The 24,389-nt window shown below is 43.0% G+C and overlaps 1 protein-coding gene across 5 annotated transcripts; it reads right to left on the bottom strand.

The window, feature by feature from the left end:
- Nucleotides 1-1,247: 1,247 nt before the first annotated feature.
- Nucleotides 1,248-24,019, bottom strand: LOC135523719 (eukaryotic elongation factor 2 kinase-like). 5 transcript variants are annotated; one of them, XM_064950560.1, is made up of 19 exons: nt 23,571-24,019; nt 20,685-20,963; nt 19,935-20,000; nt 18,294-18,394; nt 16,661-16,721; nt 14,988-15,025; nt 13,839-14,010; nt 13,566-13,715; nt 11,730-11,862; nt 11,480-11,607; nt 10,027-10,255; nt 9,634-9,701; nt 9,438-9,515; nt 9,111-9,170; nt 8,270-8,404; nt 7,994-8,182; nt 4,110-4,234; nt 3,745-3,923; nt 1,248-3,607 (listed from the first exon to the last, which is right to left on the bottom strand). In XM_064950560.1, exons 2-19 carry the CDS (start codon nt 20,931-20,933, stop codon nt 3,492-3,494), a joined length of 2,277 nt encoding a protein of 758 aa, XP_064806632.1. In that variant the 5' UTR covers nt 20,934-20,963; nt 23,571-24,019; the 3' UTR covers nt 1,248-3,491. The 5 variants fall into 5 exon arrangements, with proteins under 5 accessions (XP_064806632.1, XP_064806631.1, XP_064806633.1 ...); XM_064950559.1 differs by having other exon boundaries at nt 10,027-10,258; nt 23,571-24,018; XM_064950561.1 differs by lacking the exon at nt 9,111-9,170 and having other exon boundaries at nt 10,027-10,258; nt 23,571-24,018.
- Nucleotides 24,020-24,389: the final 370 nt, after the last annotated feature.

The following is a 24,389-nucleotide window of genomic DNA, read 5'->3' as shown; positions in this document are numbered from 1 at the left end:
CATAACAAACAACACAGTAGATATGGTTACAATGAAATGATAGGGGAGTTTCACTAGTGGGCTAAGCCGATATGATGACTTGGTAGACAAAAAGAAGTGGGTGTGGACTGAGAAGGGCGCAAAAGACAAAAGTCACTACACAGTTGATAATTATATTGATTGAAATGCTAATCCTTTGCATATGAACGCTCACTCATTCTGGAATAATTGCAATCAATATATATATTTACGCTCAGTGTGTTGTCGTGATCTCTGTTGGAAAGTTCATCTGCTTGTCTCTCCATCTGCTTCCAATGAGTCTTTCGTGGTTAGAATGGTTACTTCAGAGTCCAATTCAGAAATGTTCTTATAGGATAGATGTTTCGGCGGTTGTCGGTCTTCGCATTCAATGGTACATAATTCCTAGCTGCAGACTAGTAATTAGTATCGAAGAGTTGCTCTTATTCTGTCGGAATCGATAGTCTCAGTGTTTCAACAACCATTACAACCTTAGCTTATACTGAGATTCTTGTGGTCTCTACACAACCTTAGCTCCCTCAGCTGACCGAGGTAGACATGGTCTGAAGAGGATATCTCCAGGTGGGGGTTTTATTCGGAACAGTAAAAAGGGCTGTCCCATGAGCCAGATCAATGGCTGTACTCATGGGGCGGGCCAATGACTTAGTTCAACTTTAAAGGGAATTAGATTTTCTTTCATTAAACAGTTTAAAATCACTTTACATAATTTCACAAATAGTTTCATCTTTACTCGTTCATTTAATCCAATAATTAGACTCAAACCTCATAACGGAGGCTCTTGTATAAACAGAGTTATGGTAATGTGGTTGTATTGTCTCTCGTGAGGTCAAACATTAAACAAAACAGACCGACTGTTTACACATTCTCCAAAACATGGAGATTGTTCAGTTCTCAAGTTCTGTGATGTAGAAGAAGTTCCTTTGTTCTACTGTGAAACTCTCTCTATACTGCCTGGCCCTCAGGAGAGTCTTCTCTAGGAATTTACAACCTGAGATAAGAGCCTGGGTGTAGGGGAAAGAGAGAGGTGGTGAGATAGAGGGGGAGGGTACTCGCTATACCCAGAGGGCCACGTCATGACAGGGTATTGTGTGTAGATTGGGGAAAAATAAACATTTACTAAATTTTAGAATAAGGCTGTAACCTAACAAAATTTGGAAAAGGTGATGGGGTCGGAATACTCACCGAAGGCACTGTGTGTAAATATATATATAAATAAATAAACATTAAAATGCAATAAAATCATATTTATTCCAAAGTCAAGACATTTACATATAGCTACTTCCATGCATTCATATACACAAGTATGCAAACAATGCAACAAGTGCCCTCTATTACAAAAGTGTTAGGCAAAACCAACAAAGTAAACAACATTTGTTCAAGAAATTTTTATTTCATGAATCAAACATTAATTAATGTGCTTGCTGAAGGCACGACCACTCTAGATTTCTTAAAATGTAATATGCATTCTTATTATTGGATATCTTCCGCCCGCGCTAGAGCTTAAACGATTTAAGTTATGAACTCAAAACTTTAACAACATACAACCAGCCCAAACTTAGATTGCTTGAGAATGTATTCATTTTAGAGCATTTATACTTTTTGAACTACATTTTTGTTTTTTTTGTTTTTACATGATCTCCAATGCATTTAATGGCAATAAAAGGACCATTACCTTTTAGTTAATGGCCCTTTTAGTTCAAAGTCAAAACGCATCTCCTCTTGAACCGTTTAAGGGTCTATTCTCATTGAAGAGTATTAAGGAGAATTGAGGGATTCTCGAGAGACATAATCGTAATGTAAACTTGCACATTTCTCACGTCTCGAACGCTACCTCCGAAGGTCGCACACGACACTCGGCCGACCGTTGCCCCCCTCTAAGCAAGGCAGTGTAAGCAGAATTTTCTTGTTGAGCCCAACATTTATACAGTAAAAATACTAATAGCAGAGCAATGTTTTTGAAATAGCTGAAATGTATAGACATTTTCATATATTTGAGTTGTTTTGTGTTCACCTGAACTTGCAGTAACAGTTTCATTTCTGAAATTGTCACCGTATTTTTAAAAGGCATCTGCACACTTTCCAGCCGAAACAGTTTGGTAGAGTTTAGTGACGTTTCGGACTTCGATTAGTTTTTTTCCCGGCTGTTCGGGCACACATTTCTTTCTGGAGGCAAGCCGAAGTTTGGAGCCGAACGAAGTCTACTGTAGGTCAACAGTAGGGATTCTTCCATAATGTCTGTCATTCAACGAGACATGACTCGTTTTCATAAAATAATATTGCACCAAACATCCTAGTTAGATGTACAATTGCGGATCTAAGATCTCCTAGGCAAAAACATCAAAATGAATGACATTTCGTGAGTTATCTTAGATTATTTCTAACTATTCTGAAGAAGTGTAAACTTGCTACTTCATCTCAAAATGGACAAACAGTACTATTGGGGCTTTTCGTTCTGTTTTTCGAGCGAATGTGTTTTAAGGGTGTATGTGAGCACACTAGTATAGTTTGGCTAGCCAAGTTTGGCTAAGGGCCAGCCGAACTGAAGCACGCCTTGAGAAAGGGATGCTGTACAGTGTCGGGATGCTTAGCTATCAACTCCAACCAGACTTTGAAATCAACTTGGTGTGCTTGCATTCAGATTTTTTTTATACTATAACCATTTCACATTACCATATATTAACATGGGTTTGAATGAGACCCATGGAATAAACTACAATACCAACTTCAAAATATTTAGGCTATCCCAACTTCAATTAATTTGTATAAACTATCATGAATTCAATGCCAACCGTAAGAACACAATGGTAGACACTTACAATGCTAATTATCTGTAACAATTTCAGCTACAAATATTAACACTGCTAACTTTAACACAATGACTAAGTCTATGGGTATCTACTAGCATGCTAGCAGATACCCATAGACTTTGTCATTGTGCTAATGCTAGGGAGCATTGGCACACAAAACTACCTCCAACATCCTTCTTACTGGACACAAAGACATAAAAATGGTATCCACAAGTGCATCTGACTCTGGGGAAGTAGATGAAGGGCCTCATTGAAAAAATCCTAAAATATCCCTTTAAGCTAGCAACCACATTCTTTTTTAGGAAGTGTACTTTTCTAGTTTGAAATGGCTTATTTTTAGTTAGGTAAATTGCCTCTGAAATGCAACCATATTCATTAGTCCAAAGGGCAATGGGGGACAGGAATAGAAAAGAGGAAAAATGTACAAGGCAAGGACCAGACATAATTCCCTCTGAAGCACCAAGAAAGATAGCTAGGCTAGAGGACGGCTGCATAAAATGTCATATACAGATCAAACAATCACACAGCATTTTGGAAATCACACAGTGAATGTGTCTGTAAACTTTAAACCATTAAGGAGGAAAATCCATCACAACATTATCCTGGGTGCCAGCTTGTTTCTGCTTTAGCTGATTCCTTTGGCCTTGCAGAGTGCCAGCCCGTCTCCTACTCCTCTTCCTCCATCATGCCCCAGGCCTCCTCTGCTTTCATATAGTACTGGTTGGCCAGTCGGCCCTTCATCGCCTCCATGGCTGAGTCTGCTGCCTCTGTGAACAGATCACCTGCACAGGAGAGAGAGAGACTTTGGTTCGTTACTGTAAGTACAACAAAGGTTATCACACTGAAGGCACGAGTTAGTACTGTTGGCTAATAGTTCTAGGTTCTAAGCTCAGGTGTGGTTCTCTCTGCTGTATCTTACCTGCTCTCTGTGGGTCTGGGTCCAGGCTGTGGCCCCCCTCCTGGTACATCTCAGCCTCTCTGGCCAGCAGCTGGTAGCAAGGCTCGTCCTGCATGCCGTCAAACTCGCCCCCCTCATCATAGTCTGTCATGTTCAGGGCACAGTTGTACCATCTCATCGCCTCCTTCCAGTCCTGGGACCTGAGAACCACAGAGAAGGCTTATAATAGTTTTTATAATATCCATTTCACAGTCCTGATCAATTTAATCTTTCTCATATCTCTAGGTAGATATCACCATGTAGGCTAATCAATAAATATGGTGCCATTTTAGACACAGCCCATCACAAGTTGATACTGTATCTGATATGTTCCACCAGTCTCTGACCTGTCTGGTGAGAGGTTGATGCCGGTGTCGAAGGCCCTGGCCACCAGGATCATGCAGGATCTGTGTCCTGCCTCAGCAGCCTGCAGAAGGAACTTAAAGCCCTTCATACGGCTCCCTGAGTTGTCCTGATGACAAGACAGCAACATATAGCCATGTAATAACAAAGAGAGATTCAAAAGACACCTCTCTAATACACATTGTTATGTTACTGCCTTGTTCTAAAATGGATTTAAAAAATACAAATCCTCAATCTACACACACAATACCCCATAATGACAAAGTCATTTACAACTTGATTTGAGTCCACCTGTGGTAATTTCAATTGATTGTATATGATTTGGAAAGGCACACACATGTCTATATAAGGTCCCACAGTTGACAGTGCATGTCAGAGCAAAAACCAAGCCATGATCTCGTAAAGGATTGTCCATAGTGCTCTGAGACAGGATTGTGTCGAGGCACATTTCTGCAGCATTGAAGGTCCAAGAACACAGTTAGCCTAAATGTCAAGTGTCAGGCCTGGAGGAAATCTGGTACCATCCCTATGGTGAAGCATGGTGGTAGCATCACGCTGTGGGGATGTTTTTCAGCAGAAGGGACTGGGAGACTCGTCAGGATCGAGGGAAAGAAACAGAGAAAAGTACAGAGAGATGAACACCTGCTCCAGAGCGCTAAGGACCTCAGACTGGGGTAGAGATTCACCTTCCAACAGGACAACGAGCCTAAGCACACAGCCAAGACAACGCAGGAGTAGCTTCGGGACAAGTCTCTGAATGTCCTTGAGTGGCCCAGCCAGAGCCCGGACTTTAACCCAATCGAACATCTCTGGAGAGACCTGAAAACAGCTGTGCAGCGACACACCCCATCCAACCTGACAGAGCTTGAGAGGATCTACAGAGAACGAGAGAAACTCCCCAAATACAGGTGTGCCGTGCTTGTAGCGTCATACCCAAGAAGACTCAAGGCTGTAATCACTGCCAAAAGTGCTTCAACAAAGTACTGAGTAAAGGGTCTGAATACTTATGTAAATGTGATATTTCAGTTTTTTATAAATGTATTATTATGGGGTATTGTGTGTAGTTTGATGGGGGAAAATAACAATCTAATACATTTTAGAATAAGGCTGTAATGTATATATATTTTTTTAAGTCAAGGGGTCTGAATCCTTTCCAAATGCACTGTAAAAAAACTAACATCTTATGCTTCACGGAGTCGTGGCTGAATGACGACAACATCAACCTACTGCTGGCTGGTTATACAATGTACCGGCAGGCTAGAACAGCGACACCTGGTAAGACATGGGGCCGAGGTCTATGTATTTTTGTAAACAACAGCTGGTACACGATATCTAAGCCTCAAGCCATTGTTCGCCTGAGGTAGAGTTTCTCATGATAAGCTGTAGACCACACTACCTAACGAGAGAGTTTATCTTTATTCTTTGTAGCTGTTTACATACTGCCACAGTCAGAGGCTGGCACTAAGACAGCATTGAATGAGCTGTATTCCCCCATAAGCAAACATGAAAACGTTCACCCAGAGGCGGCACTCCTAGTAGCTGGGGACTTTAATGCAGGGAAACTTAAATCCGTTTTACCAAATTTCTATCAGCATGTTAAATGTGCAACCAGAGGGAAAAATAGCTCTGGACCACCTTCACTCCACACACAGAGATGCATACAAAGCTCTCCCTCGCACTCCATTTGGCAAATCTGACCATAATTATATCCTCTTGATTCCTGCTTACAAGCAAAAATTAAAGCAGGAAGCGCCGGTGACTATATCAATAAAAGAAAGTGGTCAGATGAAGCAGATGCTAAGAAGCTACGGGACTGTTTTGCTAGCACAGACTGGAATATGTTCAGGGATTCCTCCGATGGCATTGAGGAGTATTAGTCATTGCCTTCATCAATAAGTGCATTGATGTCGGCCCCACAGTGACCGTACGTACATACCCCAACCAGACAGCATCCGCACTGAGCGGGCAAAGCGTCAATACAGGACTAAGATCGATTCGTACTACACCGGCTCTGATGCTCATCGGATGTGGCAGGGCTTGCAAACTATTAGACTACAAAGGGAAGCATAGCCAAGAGCTGCCCAGTGACACAAGCCTACCAGACGAGCTAAACTACTTCTAGCTCGCTTAGACTCAAATAACACTGAAACATGCATGAGAGCACCAGCTGTTCCGGAAGACCGTGTGAGCACGCTCTCCAAAGCCGATGTGAGTAAGACCTTTAAACAGGTCAACATTCACAAGGGCCAGACAGATTACCAGGACGTGTACTGCAAGCATGCGCTGACCAACTGGCAAGTGTCTTCACTGACATTTTCAACCTATCCCTGTCTGAGTCTGTAATACCAACATGTTTTAAGCAGACCACCATAGTCCCTGTGCCCAAGAACACCAAGGTAACCTGCCTAAACGACTACTGACCCGTAGCACTCACGTCTGTAGCCATGAAGTGCTTTGAAAGGCTGTTCATGGCTCACATCAACACCATCATCCCAGAAACCCTAGACCCACTCCAATTTGCATACCGCCCCAAAAGATCCACAGATGATGCAATCTCCATTGCACTCAACACTTCCCACCTGGACAGAAGGAACACCTACGTGAGAATGCTACTCATTGACGACAGCTCAGATTTTAATATCATACTGCCCTCAAAGCTCATCAATAAGCTGGGACTAAACAACCACCCTCTGCAACTGGATCCTGGACTTCATAACGGGCTGCCCTCAGGTGGTAAGGGTAGGTAACAACACATCCGCTACGCTGATCCTCAACACAGGGGCCCCTCAGGGGTGCGTGCTCAGTCCCCTCCTGTACTCCCTGTTCACTCATGACTGCATGGCGAGGCACGACTCCAACACCATCATTAAATTTGCCGATGACACAACAGTGGTAGGCCTGATCAACGACAACAACGAGACAGCCTATAGGGAGGAGGTTAGAGACCTGGCCGTGTGTTGCCAGGACAACAACCTCTCCCTCAAAGTAATCAAGACAAAGGAGATGATTGTGGACTACAGGAAAAAGAGGACCGAGCACGCCCCCATTCTCATCGACGGGGCTACAGCGCAGCAGGTTGAGAGCATCAACTTCCTTGGTGTCCACGTCACCAACAAACTAGAATGGTCCAAACACACCAAGACAGTTGTGAAGAGAGAACCACAAAACCTATTCCCTCTCAGGAGACTGAAAAGATTTGGCATGGGTCTTTAGAGTTTCTACTGCTGTACCATCGAGAGCATCCTAACTGGTTGCATCACTGTCTGGTATGGCAACTGCTCGGCCTCCGACCGCAAGGCACTACAGAGGGTAGTGCGAACGGCCCAGTACATCACCGGGGCCAAGCTTCCTGCTGTCCAGCACCTCTCTACCAGGCGGTGTCAACAGAAGGCCATAAAAATAGTTAAAGACTCCAGCCACCCTAGTCATAGACTGTTCCTTCTGCTACCACACGGCAAGCGGTACCAGAGCACCAAGTCTAGGTCCAAGAGGCTTCTAAACAGCTTCTACCCCCAAGCCATTAGACTCAATTGGCTACCCAGACTATTTTCAGTGCCCCCTCCCCAACACTGCTACTCTCTGTTGTCATCTATGCATGATCACTTTAATAACTCTACCTACATGTACATACTACCTGAAATAACCGGTGCCCCTGCACATTGTATCAGCACCCCCCTGTATATAGTCTCGTTATTGTTATTTCACTGCTGCTCTTTAATTACTTTTTACTTTTATCTGTTATTCTTATCTGAATTTTTTTAAACTGGATTGTTGGTTAGGGGCTCATAAGTAAGCATTTCGCTGTAAGGTCTACTACACCTGTTGTATTCGGCGCATGTGACTAATACAATTTGATTTGATTAAATACCTCTAGCTCCATCTCTGACAGTATATGGTGTGGCAGCTGTAGGTAACACTGTCCCAGGGCAACGATAGCCGCTAGTTCCCCACACATGGCGGCTCTCTCCAGGTGGTACATGGCTGAGTCCTGGTCCCACTGCTCCTCCTTGTCACAGAACCGACCAGCCTCGTGGTAATGCACCATCGCCAGGTGCACCTGGGGGAAGAGTCCAGGAGATAGTGTGTGTTTTTAGTGTGTGGGTGGGTGAGCGGGTGTGTGTGCACGTGCGTACGCGCCACTCACCTTCCCCAGGATGGACTTGCCAATCTTCCTCTCCAGGATCAGCGAGTCAAGTCTTTCCATCTCCACAGCAACACAGGATGGCCGGTGGACGTGAGAACGAGACGAGTGGTAGACACTCCATTTATCATCTGTCAGCTGGACACAGACACACAGAGCTTAGGAAATTGACAATGAAGCACTGTATCTATAGCATTGCTTGTTCAAAGTAACAACAACTCAAGCACTAATGCAAATCATATTTCACACTCCAGGCATGCACTAAGAGGCGGAACATGATTCTGGTGAACAGGCAGTTAGACTGATTGATTGGTTAGGTGATTTGATAAGTGTTGGGGCAGGTAGACATGTTGACATGTGCAGGCCAAACAAGGAATTAGACTAAAACACAGGGCTGCTGGTGATTTCTCTGTTGTGTTTCAACAAGTTTGCATGCAGTTTTTTGGGTGCACTCAAACTTTTGCCAATACTAAGCATGTGTCATTAGAAAACAAGCAAGTTTCAAATCAACAGCTGCTCCACACTAGAGGGAGAGGCCTGTGTTAGAGGCCTTCATGCAGAGGGCAGGGAATCACCGGTTGGCTGTTGGGGGTGTTTATGGCAGGAGAGTTTAAGTTTGGGTTAGGGGAAGATCTGCTGGGAACCTTTCTCTAGTAAGGAGACAGACAGCAGCAAGAACTCAGTTAGCTCATGGATGAAGGCAAAGATTAGATAGCAGGAACACTACACTAGTGAGCAAGGGGATAGTGGGTGACACAGAGGGATGAGGACAGGATTATTTGATTATGGCGACTTTGTTGATTATGGTGGTGATGGAAGATTAGACATCGTTATTTTTGTTTACCCGTCTCACACTGTCCTCGTCCGACTCAGAGTAGTATCTGTTGTAGCGGTGGGGGCGGGCCTACATGGTGACATCATACAGTATAAAATCTACTGCTAAGAGGCCATAAACAGAGCTAAAGAGAGGGCCAGGTTCACACTAACATAGCTATACAAAGGGTAATAGTTGAACAGCTTTAAATGCTGGTGAGTCAAGAAAGAATCCATGTCATGGTGAGCAAACATGAACAATAACAGCAGTTGACCATTACAGCAATTGATAGTGAGCCTGTCCATCATAAATGCTTTATGGAAACTAAGACCAAGTGTTGGTGTGGAGAAGATGTACCCCATCAGCATGGTCGGTTGGGTCCCCTTCACTCCTCCTCTCACTTGGACAACCACTGTCTCCTCCATTCTCGGAGTCCTACAGGAAGAAGAAGAAAAATAAAAAACACAGCCCTCAGTACATGCCAACCAACCATAACTAATGTCATTCTTGTGATCAGAATCACCAGAGTCATATCAACAAAGCCTTGACTGACCTTGTGTTCTGGGCTGTGGCTGCGGTTGTGTTTCTCCCGTTCATCCATCTCATTTATGAAAGACCAACCTGAGGGTGAGAAACCAGACGTTAGATTAAAATGTTTAATGGCTGATAATTATTATATATTTTTAAATCAAGTTGAAGTAGTTCAACTATATCTCAAACAGAGCACTCTAGCCTCGGGTACCAAATAGAACTGTTTTGAAGTCAGTTTTATGGGGATTTAGGCATGCTATTTGGAACATAATGTTAATGCTGAGCTGAAAATAAGAAAACAAACCCATATGGTGAGTCATTGACTTTACAGGCCCACAGATTACCTTCTAGATCTTCAAAATATTTGATACTTTTGTAATTTGGGTGAACTATAACCTCTAAAAACTGTTCTTACCCAGAGGAGACCTGCCCATGGAGCCCATAGAGAAGTGCTGTCCTAGTGGAGAGCCGGGGAAGGCGAGGGGCGAGCAGGGGATGGAGTCACTTATGTCACTCATAGAGTCATCCCCAGACGAGGTCTCCGACAGGTGGGAGAGAAGTGGGGGCACACGGCCCCCTGATATAGTACGGAAACGAGTGAAACCACACTGTTCCTCACTACCCCTCAGTACCGTCTGGGCCGACTTCTGATTGGAGTAGAGAGTTGAAAATATTGTTAAAAGATAACTAAAATTACCATTCTAAATAGCTGCATAAAAGCTGCAAACAGTGACCGAGGTCTTAGCCTGTGGTGAGGTAGTATTCTGTCTAATGTACTGATATAATTTCTGTGGTAATATGACAACTGTGGCTATACCTAGAATATAAGTGATGCTGTGTGTCAGCCACATGCCCTTTGATTCTACTTCAAGATGATTATACAGTGCATTTGGAAAGTATTCAGACCCCTTGAGTTTTTCCACATTTTGTTATGTTACAGGTTTGTTCCAAAAATTTATTAAATTGTTTTTGAATACATTTATTCAATGACAAAGCAAAAACAGTTTTTTAGAAATGATTGCAAATTTATTCAAAATAGAAAATTGAAGCTATTTTCAGGTCTCTCCAGAGATGTTCGATTGGGTTCAAGTCCGGGCTCTGGCTGGCTTTTTGACGTTCATCTTTCCCTCAATCCTGACTAGTCTCCCAGTCCCTGCAGCTGAAAAATATCCACACAGCATGTTGCTGCCACCACCATGCTTCACCGTAGGGATGGTGCCAGGTTTCCTCCAGACATGATGCTTGGCATTCAGGCCAAAGAGTTCAATCTTGGTTTCATCAGACCAGAGAGTCTTGTTTCTCATGGTCAGAGTCCAGGTGCCTTTTGGCAAACTCCAAGAGGACTGTCATGTGCCTTTTACTGAGGAGTGGCTTTCATCTGGACACTCTACCATAAAGGCCTGATTGGTGGAGTGCTGCAGAGATGGTTGTCCTTCTGGAAGTTCAATGTGCATAAATGTTTTGCCACCCTTCCCCAGACCCGTGCCTCGACACAATCCTGTCTCTGAGCTCTACGGACAATTTCTTTGGCCTCATGGCTTGGTTTTTGCTCTGACATGGACTGTCAACTGTGGAACCTTATATCGACAGGTGTGTGCCTTTCGCACAGTTGCACTCCAATCAAGTTGTGGAAACATCTCAAGGATGATCAAAGGAAACAGGATGCACCTCATCTCAATTTCGAGACTCATAGCCATGGGTCTGTATACTTATGTAAATAAGGGTATTAATAAGGTTAAGGGTATTGTGTGTCAATGAGGAAAACTATTTATTTAATACATTTTAGAATAAGGTTGTAACGTAACAAAATTTGAAAAAGGGAAGGGGCCTGAATACTTTCCGAATGCACTGTATTTCTATGGTCTCACCAGCAGTGTGTTGGTGCAGTCTAGCTGGCTTTTCTCTGCAGTGGAGAGGTCAAAGGGTGTGAGCCCCATACTCTTACATATCTTATTACACAGGTGGGAGTGGAAGAACAGTGCCATGCCCCGCACACCTGTAACACACACATGTATGTTGTAATCTATTTGAAAGTCTTTTGCTAAGGTGGGTCACAATTCAAAATGTCAGTCTACCTCATTGTGTTGCTAACACTGACTGTGTGAGAGAAAGCCGTACCCAGGTTTCCGTCTCCGAAGTCTGTCCCCCTCTCTGTGTGGATCTGAGGGTCCGTGTAGAGGTCCCCCACCCCCTGGATGTCCACCACGATCAGCTGGTGGGCCGAACGTTCAAACGAGAAGTGACTGAATGACTGCAGGCAGAATGAAAAATACTAGGGTTACTGGCAGAAAGAAAAACACTAGGGTTACTGGCAGAAAGAAAAATACTAGGGTTACTGGCAGAAAGAAAAACACTAGGGTTACTGGCAGAAAGAAAAATACTAGGGTTACTGGCAGAAAGAAAAACACTAGGGTTACTGGCAGAAAAAAAAACACTAGGTTTACTGGCAGAAAGAAAAATACTAGGTTTACTGGCAGAAAGAAAAATACTAGGTTTACTGGCAGAAAGAAAAATACTAGGTTTACTGGCAGAAAGAAAAATACTAGGTTTACTGGCAGAAAGAAAAATACTAGGTTTACTGGCAGAAAGAAAAATACTAGGTTTACTGGCAGAAAGAAAAATACTAGGGTTACTGGCAGAAAGAAAAATACTAGGTTTACTGGCAGAAAGAAAAATACTAGGTTTACTGGCAGAAAGAAAAACACTAGGGTTACTGGCAGAAAGAAAAACACTAGGGTTACTGGCAGAAAGAAAAATACTAGGTTTACTGGCAGAAAGAAAAACACTAGGGTTACTGGCAGAAAGAAAAATACTAGGTTTACTGGCAGACGACAAAAAGACGGCGGCTTACAGATATTTGGAAAGGTTGCAGGTTCACAGAACAAAGGGGGGAAAAAGCATAGATTTGGTAAAGAGGTCAATGGAACACAGACCATGAGGGAAAGAAGGACGCTGTTTCCGCTGCATAACATTAGAAGTTGTTCCTTTTCAGGTTTAGAAGAAGTGACTGCTAAATGCTAACTCCCGTTCGTATAAGCTGCTAGCATAGCTAACATACAGAAATTGGCGTTGGTCGTTTAGTCATTTTTAACAACAATGCAGTTGATTGGTGACGATGATAAACATGTATTGGGGTTGACATCCATACAAGCTAGTGGTGTGCTGACATGGCCATACTCATATCCATAAATTGACAGTTGATAGTCGGATCGAATGATACTCGTGTTCAAAAAAAAAACTAAATGTTTTAATATGCCCAAGTAGAAAATACCCATCTCCATGAACTTTTATAGACCAAACAAGCTGCAGGTTAAACTCAGCGGAGGGGTGTGCATGTCTGACCCGTGTCTGTCCTCAACGTCTTTACCATTTCATTTATGGGCTCCCGAGTGGCACAGCGGTCTAAGGCCCTGCATCTCAGTGGCTAGAGGCGTCAATACAGACCCTGCTTCGATCCTGGGCTGTATCACAACCGGCCGTGACTGGGAGTCCCATAGGGCAGCGCACAATTGGCCCAGTGTCGTCCGGGTTTGGCCGGTGGTAAGCCGCCATTGAAAATAAGAATTTGTTCTTAACCGACTTGCCTAGTTCAATAAAAGGTCAAATATCATAGTAGGAGGCAGCAGCAGTCTGAATGATCAGACCGAAACAGAGAAATACAGCATCACTCTATCCAATCAGAGCAGCAGGATTAATGTACAGCCCCCCTTCTTTACAAACAGGCAAATGAGCCTGTTGAGTTATTTAGACCATGTAGTGCCTCACTTGACTGACTAGAATGAGAAAGATGCGTGCAGGCACCTAAGAATTGGCACGGATAATTAAAAACTTAAAACATAATCAAGTTCTATTGACCTCTTTACCGCATCTATTATATTGAAAAATCGGTTTCTGCAGCTCAGGAGTTATACATAGAGTTGGACAATACATCTACAGTAGTAACACCCACTGTACCTGTGGAGTGAGCCTGATGTTGTCATCCTTGACAAAGCCAGAGTTGGAGTTGTATTTGATGTACTTCCCCTCTATGTAGTGTTCCAGGTGGTACAGAGGTTTACCTGGACGCTCCATCATCTCAATCACACACATCTGCATGATGTCCACCTGGGGGGAGAGAGAGGGAGGAGTGGTTAGTTTAACTTAAAATGTGGAAAATCCACAATCCTATCAATCAATTTATCAATCAACAGGATGACTCATTGGTTAATTAAAATGTTCCATCCATACCTGTTTGGGTGGCCTGTGGCGGTTGTACTCTTCTCCCCAGAGTTTGGCCTCCATCTGCAGCCTGACATCCTCAAAGTACACATCCCTGTCCACATGCTCCATGTAGCGCTTCGTCACATAGTTACACGCACACTTCCAGTTACTACTATGGGAGAAGTTAGACAGCTTCTTCCTGTAGAAGAAGGAAAGGAAATATGGAAAAAGAGGCATTGAAAGACAAGAACGGCACTGTACTAAAATGAAAGGAACGTTTAAAAAAAGTAAACCCTGAAGAATGTTAGTTGTGTATCAGACTGACAACAAACTAAGATGGTATTACCCAACTAAATCCTACAATATTCCCAAGGCTTTGAAATTGTGTATCTTTTGGGCATTGTGTATTTTTGATGATAAACCATAAACATGTTTTTTTTTTGTGGTTAGAAACAGTGTTTGGGCTTGTTAATGGGCAAGGGCTTATTTCCTCTGTGTGTTTGTGAGAGGGATGTTATTCTGTGGAAGGCATGGACTGCCAGTGGTCTGATCTAGACATGACGGATGCCTCATTGCCTCCCGTACACTGTTCCCACAGAAAGAGGTCAAATCATAATAAGGTCATAATATTAATAATATTCCCGCTGCCTATAGCTGCAAAAGTCAGGCTCGACCAGAGTTCAGCAAACTCAGTTTGAGATAGAGAACTCTACTGGGTGCCATGACAAGTTTAATGGTGATCACATTCCATAAAAAAATGTGAATTAGAATGTTGTAGTTATGGAATGTTTGGTTCCATTTGGATATCTATGTATTGCTCTAAACTGGACTAAATGAGTCTAAGAGCGATACTTGTAGAACATGAATTGGGGACCTGTGCATCTTGTGCCGTCTTTTCAGACTGTATGGCAAACATGACTAATTATTCTGAACGATAATCAAATTAAATCCAAATCAAATTGTATTTGTCACCTTTGCCGAATACAACAGGTGTAGTAGACCTTAACGTGAAATGCTTACTTACAAGCCCTGAACCAACAATGCAGCTCAAGAAATAGAATTAAGAAAATATATTTACTAAATAAAGTAAAAAATATAATACAAATAATAACGAGGCTATATACCAGTACCGAGTCAATGTGCGGGGGTACAGGTTAGATAATGAGTGAAACTTACGTTCTGAAGCATTCCCTCATGGCCCCGCGTCCAAAAGGCTGTGAGAAACAAAATTTACAAATCAATCATACGAGAAAGTCAATCAATTCACCAAAGCTTTTGTAAACGTTCACATTCAAGTAAACAGTGTCACTACACTGAACAAAAATATTTAAAAACGCAACCATTTCTAAGAGTTACAGTTCATAAGGAAATCAGTCAATTAAAATAAATGTATTAGGCCCTAATCTATTGGTTTCACATGACTGGAAATACAGATTTGAATCAGTTGGTCACAGATACCTTAAAAAAAAAAACTGAGCATCGAACACAAAACCAGTCAGTATCTGGTGTGACCACCCATTTACCTCATGTAGTGCGACATCTCATTCGCATAGAGTTGATCAGGTTGTTGATTGTGGCCTGTGGAATGTTGTCCGACTCCTCTTCAATGGCTGTGTGAAGTTGCTGTATATTGGCCGGAACTTGAAAACGCTGTCATACACGTTGATCCAGAGCATCCCAAACATGCTCAATGGGTGACATGTCTAGTGAGTATACAGGCCATGAAAGAACTGGGACATTTTCAGCTTCATGGAATTGTGTACAGATCCTTGTGACATGGGGCCGTGCATTATCATGCTGAACATGAGGTGATGGTGGCAGACGAATGGCACGACAATGGGCCTCAGGATCTCATCACGGCATCTCGGAGCATTCAAATCACCATTGATAAAACGCAATTGTGTTTGTTGTCCATAGCTTATGCTAGACCATACCATAACCACACCGCCACCATGGGGCACTCTGTTCACAACATTGACATCAGCAAAACACTCGCCCACACAACGCCATACTGTCTGCCATCTGCCCTGTACAGTTGTAACCGGGATTCAGGCGTGAAGAGCACACTTCTCCAGCGTGCCAGTGGCCATCGAAGGTGGGCATTTGCCCACTGAAGTTGGTTACAATGCCAAACTGCAGACAGGTCAAGACCCTGGTGAGGACAACCAGCATGCAGAGGAGTTTCTCTGAGACGGTTTCTGACAGTTTGTGGAGAAATTCTTTGGTTGTGCAAACCTACAGTTTTATCAGCTGTCCTGGGTGGCTGGTCTCATACGATCCTGCAGGTGAAGAACCTGGATGTGGAGGTCCTGGGCTGGCGTGGTTTCACGTGGTCTGCGGTTGGACGTACTGTCAAATTCTCTAAAACAACGTTGGAGGCGACTTGTGGTAGAAAAATGAACAATCAATTCTCTGGCAACAGCTCTGGTGGACATTCCAGCAGTCAGCATGCCAATTGCACACTCACTCAACTTGAGACATCTGTGGCATTGTGTTGTGTAACAAAACTGCACATTTTAGAGTGACCTTTTATTGTCCCCAGCACAAGGTACACTTATGTAATGATCATGCGGTTTAATCAGTATCTTGATATGCCACACCTGTCAAGTGGAAGGATTATCTTGGCAAAGGAGAAATGCTCAATAAAAAGGATGTAAACAAATTTGTGCACAACATTTGAGAAATAAAATGTGTGTGTATGGAACATTTCTGGGATCTTTTATTTCAGCTCATGAAACCAAAACTTTGCATGTTGCATTTCTATTTTTGTTCACTGTATATTCCACATACATATGTTCTGATCAATAATACAATTATAGATTACTGATGATTTAGGAGCGGAGGCATACCTGGCCAGAAACCTTGATGTGCACTGTGTCTTGAGACCATGCTGCCGTGATAGCATTGTACCTGAGGAAAGATAAAGCAAATAACTTTCACCAAACATTAATCAAACATTATTATTCCATTCTATATGGGCCAGAATTCTGGACTTGTGTAACCAACATGGCGATGACTAGAAAGTGTAACCTCGACCACAATGATCTATGTACACTGAAGGGGTCAGGATTAGGACAGAAAATAGAAACAAACAGAGTACATGGATTTGTTCTGACCAGGACCTGAGCTGCTTATCCTCGGATCTGTGGTAATAGCCTGTAATTCTTGTCAACCAATTGAGTGTGTGTTTGCCAACAACAAACTCAACAAATATGCCGGTTTGTACTCTGTTCTGTTGGAATGCCATTATCACCAATATGATATTGATGTTACATGTCACAATAAATTAGGGGAACATTTCAAACACGCACACTGATATTGAAAGCTTGGTTTGTCTGAGAGTGGGTCAGCCAATCACAGATAAGACACACAGCAGACCCAGAGGCTAAGGCTAATATTTACACAGTCTGTCCTGCCCTTCCATGCGTATTTCTCGGCCCAGAACTCTGTGTACCATGTTTGTCATATTGGAGGCATGGAACAGGAAGATGGCACAAAGCCAATAGCTGAGAGACCAGAGAGGCTTAGGAAGAGTAAGGTTACAACCGGGTTAAAAATCAACCCAGACACACCTCTCCCCTAACCTGGCTCTAGGCAGGGCTTTGTCATACAGTAAGAGGTGATTAGTAATACAAACAAACACGTTAGAGAATGCAGAAGTCTAACCCCTATTATCTAAAGGGGGGGGGCATCCCTCTAGTTGTTCTCATGGCTGCACTGCCTGGAGAATTTGGGCGAGTTCTATGTAATCTCAATGTCTGGAGAAATGTTCAACGTCTCAGGAACAACGATATAGCATTATTCTTAGATGTGCAGCGATACTGGAAAGACTGACCCCGGAATGCACCTTTTGGCTTCAAACGAAGCGTTTTGGTGTGGGCAGGCAGCCCTGATATGTGCCACGAGGGAACTTTGTGCACTGGCCAAGAAAACTTGGAAGGGCCATTGGAAATGGAGTGATATCATGTACTGTACCTTCAGAAAGGGCAGGGGTGGGGGATGGTGTGTATTTATCAACAACATTTAAGAAAGGCATTGATGTTTATGGTTAGGTACACATTGGTGCAACGCATTTTATCGCAAATGCGCTTGTTAAATCACCCTTTGGCGAAGTCGGCTGTGATTCAATGATAAATTAACAGGCACCACATCGATTATATGCAACACAGGACAAGCGAGATAAACTAGTAATATCGTCAACCATGTCTAGTTAACTAGCGATTATGTTAAGATTGATTGTTTTTTATAAGATAAGTTTAGTGCTAGCTAGCACCTTAACTTGTCTCCTTGCTACCACGCAGTCTCCTCGTGGAGTGCAATATAATCGGCTATGATCGGTGTCCAAAAATGTAGATTACCGATTGTTATGAAAACTTGAAATCGGCCCTAATTAAGCGGTCATTCCGATTAATCGGTCAACCTCTAAACTCTAGTACACTGTAGGGATCAAGCCCACTGACACACAAACACAGGAATATGTACCTGTATCGTATGCATGGCTCTGTCTTGACTTCTTCCAGGTGAAACTCAGCCCATGGGTCAGGCATGGCCTTGGCCTTCTCTATGGCTCTTTTCCACACCGCCTGGGACAATGGGGAAACATGACATATATTTTAGGTAACTATCACACTCACTGTGTAATACAGCTTATGTTAAGGGAAGCGTCAGACACTGGGGATATATACATGAAACAGACAGATACATTGTCTACACACAAACCCAGATAGCAGGATTAGAGCTGGACTCCTTAATGGTGAAACTGCCACGGCAGTTTGCAATATTACAACAACAAAGAAGTTACTGTAAACAACAAACAGTTTTTTCCCCCCTCCGACATCATTTCACACGCAGAATATGTGCTGCCATTTTTATTTACCACATTGCGTAACGCTTCTCACATCCGGTTCATCAACAAACAAATACAACCACGCTGGTGGTGGGGCAGACAGTAGGGCTACTGCCCTACTGCGGATTCCATCTTTAAGTGTCCTGACAGGTGGATTGCTAATCTTTCCGGTTCTGTGGAAGTGTTGAGGAACATGCAAATCACTCTTTTGAATTGATAGAGGAAAACACAATACAGCGAGAGATATGGCCAACAGACACACACATCAACAGAGGATCATGAGAAGGTTGCTTCAATCAGGACAGGATTATATGACACAGGGCCAAAAGTATTTTCTGACCACAAACGACCTACTGGAAGATTAAGAAGTGTCACACTAGCTGTCACCCATGAGCCCTACATTGCACAATAACCAGCTAATAACCACAGCCAGCACTTGGGGCCAGGGGTTTCCCCAACCAAAAACTCTGGACTGTTGCACTCCACTTTCTCAGAACTAACAGTGGTCCAAGTGGCATTAGCTATTAACGTAAACCTGTTAGCAACCTGAACCTCCCCTACAGTTGCACCCTCCTACTCACAAACATGTGGCATTTTAGGCTGGTGTATATTTAGCCTGAACTATTTACATTGATATATGAAGGTCATGTTTTTAACAGGCTGAAGGCCACTGCTGGTTGGTGAGAAACATACACCAGATATTGCACGTCAGCCCCTGGTCACTTGAGGTTTGCGTGTCCCTTCACACGTCCCAGTTGATGGTATATACTGTGTCTCTGGTGCAGTTGTACCCTTGTGATGAGAGACACCATCTCCTCACAAAACCGGACCACCAGACATATGATATAGTAGTGGTAAACTATGGTACTGTATAAACAGCATGCCTGGTTGCTGCTTTTCTACTGGACTGGAGCTGAAAATTACATTTAGAATAAGAGAAACAATACTGTTTGTTTCAACCATTATCATAATGTGCTTACTTGCTGCTTATTACATTTACATTCGCTTAACTCTTCATAGGATTCCTGAGGACTGCTGCATGGGTTAGGGGAGATTAAACATGACAGTTAGGTGGATTAAGGATCTAGATTTTTGTTTAATAACTAAAGGAAAAAACACATTTCTTGGGTAGTGAAACGATCATGCAGGTACAATGGAAAAAGAAAGGAGGAAGGAGTAAATGATTTAAAGAGTAAATGAATGTTTGGAATGTGAGGAGGAAGGAGGCAGTCACTGATGCAAAAGGAGGGGTAAATGAAACATGATGATTAACGTACCCGTGCATTGTCAGAAAACGCCCCAAACCCGACAGACTGTTGTGGAGTTTCTTTCTCAGTTTCATTCTATGTGGAGTAGAGAAATTAACTGTTTCATATCAGCAACTTAACCATACATGAGCAGCAGAGAAAAATACTTATTGAGTTTAGTTGACTATGTTGTTGAACATTCCATGAAAACGGAATTCTTGGCCTTATTGACAGTAGAATGTGTTTTGGAACTTGGTTCCAACCTTGCGACCCGTAAATTCTACATCTCTAACAGTCTTCCCAACTCTGTATGTATAACTATAACGCTGATGAGGAAGGGCTATTAATTCCTTCACATCAAACCCACTCTACAGGCTGGCCTACTGGATCAGAAGGACAAGGGTCGCACTGTGAGAGGGATGTTTACATATCACATCATTATGTGAAGGGAGATACGCTCTTTGGGTACTTACTGTTCTGAGAGAGAAAAAGAGCACACAGACAAGAGGCAGCTGAGCTGCTGCTCTCAGCCACAGCAGATGCACACATACACAGACATGCAGAGAAAGATATAAGGAGAAAGCCCTCTCTCTAAGGCAGAGTTGTTCTGACCACATCTCTAGCAGTGAGAGCAGGGGCATCATTTTGCATACTGACAATAGAGCAACAGTACAAAGCAACAAGTCAGCTCTTGTCCTCTCCTCTTTTGCCCAGCACACCATGGCACTTTCAGAATGTACTGAACCGTGTGAATATTGCACCTACACTACTGCTGCTCACCTTGTAGGAGAAGGAGTTTTTGGGGGAGTTAGACAGCTGCTTGCTGTGGACGAGATTCTTTAAATAGCCACAGATGTCTTCGGCCTGGCTGACAGGGTCGTCTGTGATTGGACAGATGTAGTAGTCGTCCTCGTCGCTATCGTAAGCGTTGCTTAGAGATGGGGCCCGTTGATCAGGGGTCCTCTGTTGCAGTGGGTTACGTTGGGCACTGCCCACCTCATCCATACTGAATATCAGTTCATCCTCCATGTTGACTGGTAGGGGTCTGTGTGATGAGTACTGGGATGGGTTAACACAAGAAAAAAATACACGCACACAAAGATGTGAATATTAATGTACACACAGAGACAAACCGACAGATGGCTGCTTTTGAGTCAATGACAATCTAGCTAAGTGTGTTTAACTGTGTTCAATCAATCACAAATCCAACAATGAAATCATCCCATGTGGATGATAGTATTACTTTGCATACAGGAACAATTTTGAAAATAACTATATTATAACTAAGATATAATTATTACTGCAGGCATTACCATTTTTTTTTTTAAATGCAGCAGGAATGTAGGAATGCTCGGTCAGGGTTCACTCAATCACACCCGTAAATTCCATGTCTATATACGGACTGCAGTTCCTACAAGGTACAACTCCACACGAAACGTTCATTAGCATTTCACTAAATGCCACACCCACATTTAAATTATTTTGGATAATGGTATAACTAGGGGTACAGCAACATCTTCCATCTTTAGATTGAGGTACGTTTCCCCAAAAATATCCAGAGCCGCTTCAGAAAAAAAAACCGGCACCACCATAATACATAACTCTAAAAACACACCAACCACCTCTGTAGCCAAAATGTAAACATTTACAGGCCTACTCATTTTCTGCAACACACTCACTCCTGACATTCTTAGCAAGCAAGTGCCAGCTAGGCCTTTTAACTTGACTACTGGAGACAATTGACTTCAGGAACAGAGAGGCTATCAGCTGATAGTGAATTGATGAGGTCTATCTGCTAGCTAGTTATGCTGTTTGTTCGGCTGCTGACAACTGCCTCTTTAAAAAAAAGTAAATCTGCCCTCTTCTCTGTCCATAAGTGAGAGATAAACATGAAAGATACATCTGAAATGTAGGCAAATGGCCACTTTAGCAATAAGGCCTGACGGGGGGTGTGACGCAACGCTATAACCCTTAGCTGTGGAAAATTGGCCATATACCACAATCCCCTGAGGTGCCTTATTGCTATTATAAACTGGTTACCAACTAGTTAGTTAGAGCAGTACAAATAAATGTTTTGTCATACCTGTGGTATATGGCTGTCAGCCAATCAGCATTCAAGGCTTGAATCCCCCAGTTAATACTGGGGACATGGGGCGGGGAATATTCATTGGTTCAAGAGTTTACGAAATTAGCTAATTTGATTTGAAACTCGATACATTTAAAATTAAAACATTGAAAATAAACAAAACATTTAACTCAAAAAGCTATTCATAAAAAAAATAAAAAAAATCCATGAGCTGAGAGGGCACTTATTTATAGGAGGGCAAAGGGGCTCGGGCACAGGCCCGGCAGCTGTACATTCCAACCTGAAAGGTTAAAATGTATTTACTGCCTGCCTGAATCTCCGATCGGAACAGTTCTGGCTAACCCTTGTATCAAGGTGCCTGTTTCCCACTGGGAAGCTGTATCACCGTGCCAGTGTTGTGCCGAAAATCTCCCCCCTTGCCAGAATTATCCACCCATTCGCGTTCTTCATTGCTGCGACTTGCTTACTAGTTGAGATTTCTGCACTTCACTCCGTTGTCAGTTTAGCCTACATTTCACCGATCTTAATAGCAGAAAGCCTTTTAAAAAACTATTGTGTCCTTCAAGGCAGCTGTCAATGATCACGTTAGGCTGCGTTTTTTTTATGGAGTTTTGATCGCAGGGGAGGCACAAGCAATGTTTGCAGTTTAGTTATTTGTTTCAAGTGTATTAGTTTATAAATAAATCTGCCAAAATTCATAATCTCTCCCATGTCTTATTCGACTAATAGGTGTTCTGAAATGTTTATCGCGTGCCTACATTTTAATATAACACACATACATTCATTATTAATGGTTGCCTATGTGAAGTTTATTCCACAGAAAATATTTTACTCTGATGTGTGCCACAGAAAGTGTTTGACTCTAGTTACAAAATTGTGTGTGGGGGGGGGGGGGGGTCGGGCACTTTACCAGTGCCGCCCCTGCGATCAAATCGACAGAAAAAAAATATAATGAAATGCCGCCTGACGTGATCATCGACAGCTGCCTTGAAGGGACACAAATAAAATAAAAATGCTTTTTGCCACTAAGATCAGTGAAATGTAGGCTAAACTGACAAGGGAGGGAAGAACAGAAATCTCAAATAACAAGCAAATCGAAGCATGGAAGAATTTAGTGTGCGCGTTCACGCGAAGGGGGGGGGGGGTTTGGCAGGTGGAGATTTTCGGCACAACGCCGGCAATAGTTAACGTGGCCAAATATTTTCCTTCAAGTTTTTTAAGTAGCATAGCAGCCTGCACGGAAAGTCAGTTTTTCACAACATCGGTACAGTATCATTCGCCCCCGCATGGCGAGCACTGCTTTCCCGTAGTTCTGATAACGTTATGGCGTGAGAAGTAACGTTAGCTTGCTAGTGTAGCCAACCCAACTCTCGCGTGGCACGTGTTGGTGTGCAGGCGATCGTCACGACACAAATCCCCACACGACACACCCCCAGTTTGCTGTACGCTGATACTAGACCCTTGTCGCCAATTCACCTGTTAACAATATTATTGTAAAGACCCGGGTTTATAAAAACATTTGCTGCAGTGCAGTTACGTAACACGTGTGTGCAAAGACAGACAGTACTGCTATTGCTTACCTAATCTGAACAACGGTGGACAGAGTCTACTTGATGAAAATATGCATGCCCTGACAATCCTCCACCAACTTCCTCTTCGTCTTCCGCGGTTTGTCTGTCTGGCGGTATTTGCAGTGTTCAGGTAGTTGCTAGCTTGACAGCTGTTACTCCAGGTGCATGCCAAATCAGAGGACCACTGCTGGACTGTGGTGGATTCTGGCCTGAGGATTCAGGGCGAGTCGCGCTTCTCTGTTTTGTCTGTTCCCTGGGCCACGTTCAGTTACCAAACGTTGTCGAACGTTTCAGATATAAATGTATTGAAGAACAAGACCAAGGAATCATGTTGCATCTATTCATGACATCTCTATCTGAACATTCCAAAACGTTTTTTTTTGTTGAAGGCGCCCTTGGTCCACCCGTCCGCCACTGCGACTTGTACTCCCTGCACGTATCTTTGCAGTCTAGGACAGCCACAAAGTATTTCTGGCTACACCCCTTCTTGTGCAGCTGGCAGTGAGCCAATATAAACTGCAAGTACTGTACACAAATAAACAAGGTTATTTACTAAGATAAAATGTGTTTTATATTTGATATTCGGTGGATATTTGGTTTTCTCTCGTCAAAAGCTATTGACCCAAGCATATGACTGAAGATGGTACAGTATATTCTGAACAATGGAGAACGATCCACACCATAGTAATACATACATATCAATCTTCAATAGGTCTTACACAAAGCGTGCAATGACTGTGTTAATGATATATCCTGAATCGGGAGGGTTGACAAAAATCCACTACTTTTTTTTTGGGGGGGGGAAATGTGTCATAATATCCATAAAAC

Source organism: Oncorhynchus masou, chromosome 31, assembly GCF_036934945.1.
Source record: "Oncorhynchus masou masou isolate Uvic2021 chromosome 31, UVic_Omas_1.1, whole genome shotgun sequence".
Classification (NCBI taxonomy): domain Eukaryota; kingdom Metazoa; phylum Chordata; class Actinopteri; order Salmoniformes; family Salmonidae; genus Oncorhynchus; species Oncorhynchus masou.
The sequence above is the reverse complement of the archived record's forward strand: the minus strand, read 5'-3'. Positions and strand labels throughout refer to the sequence as shown.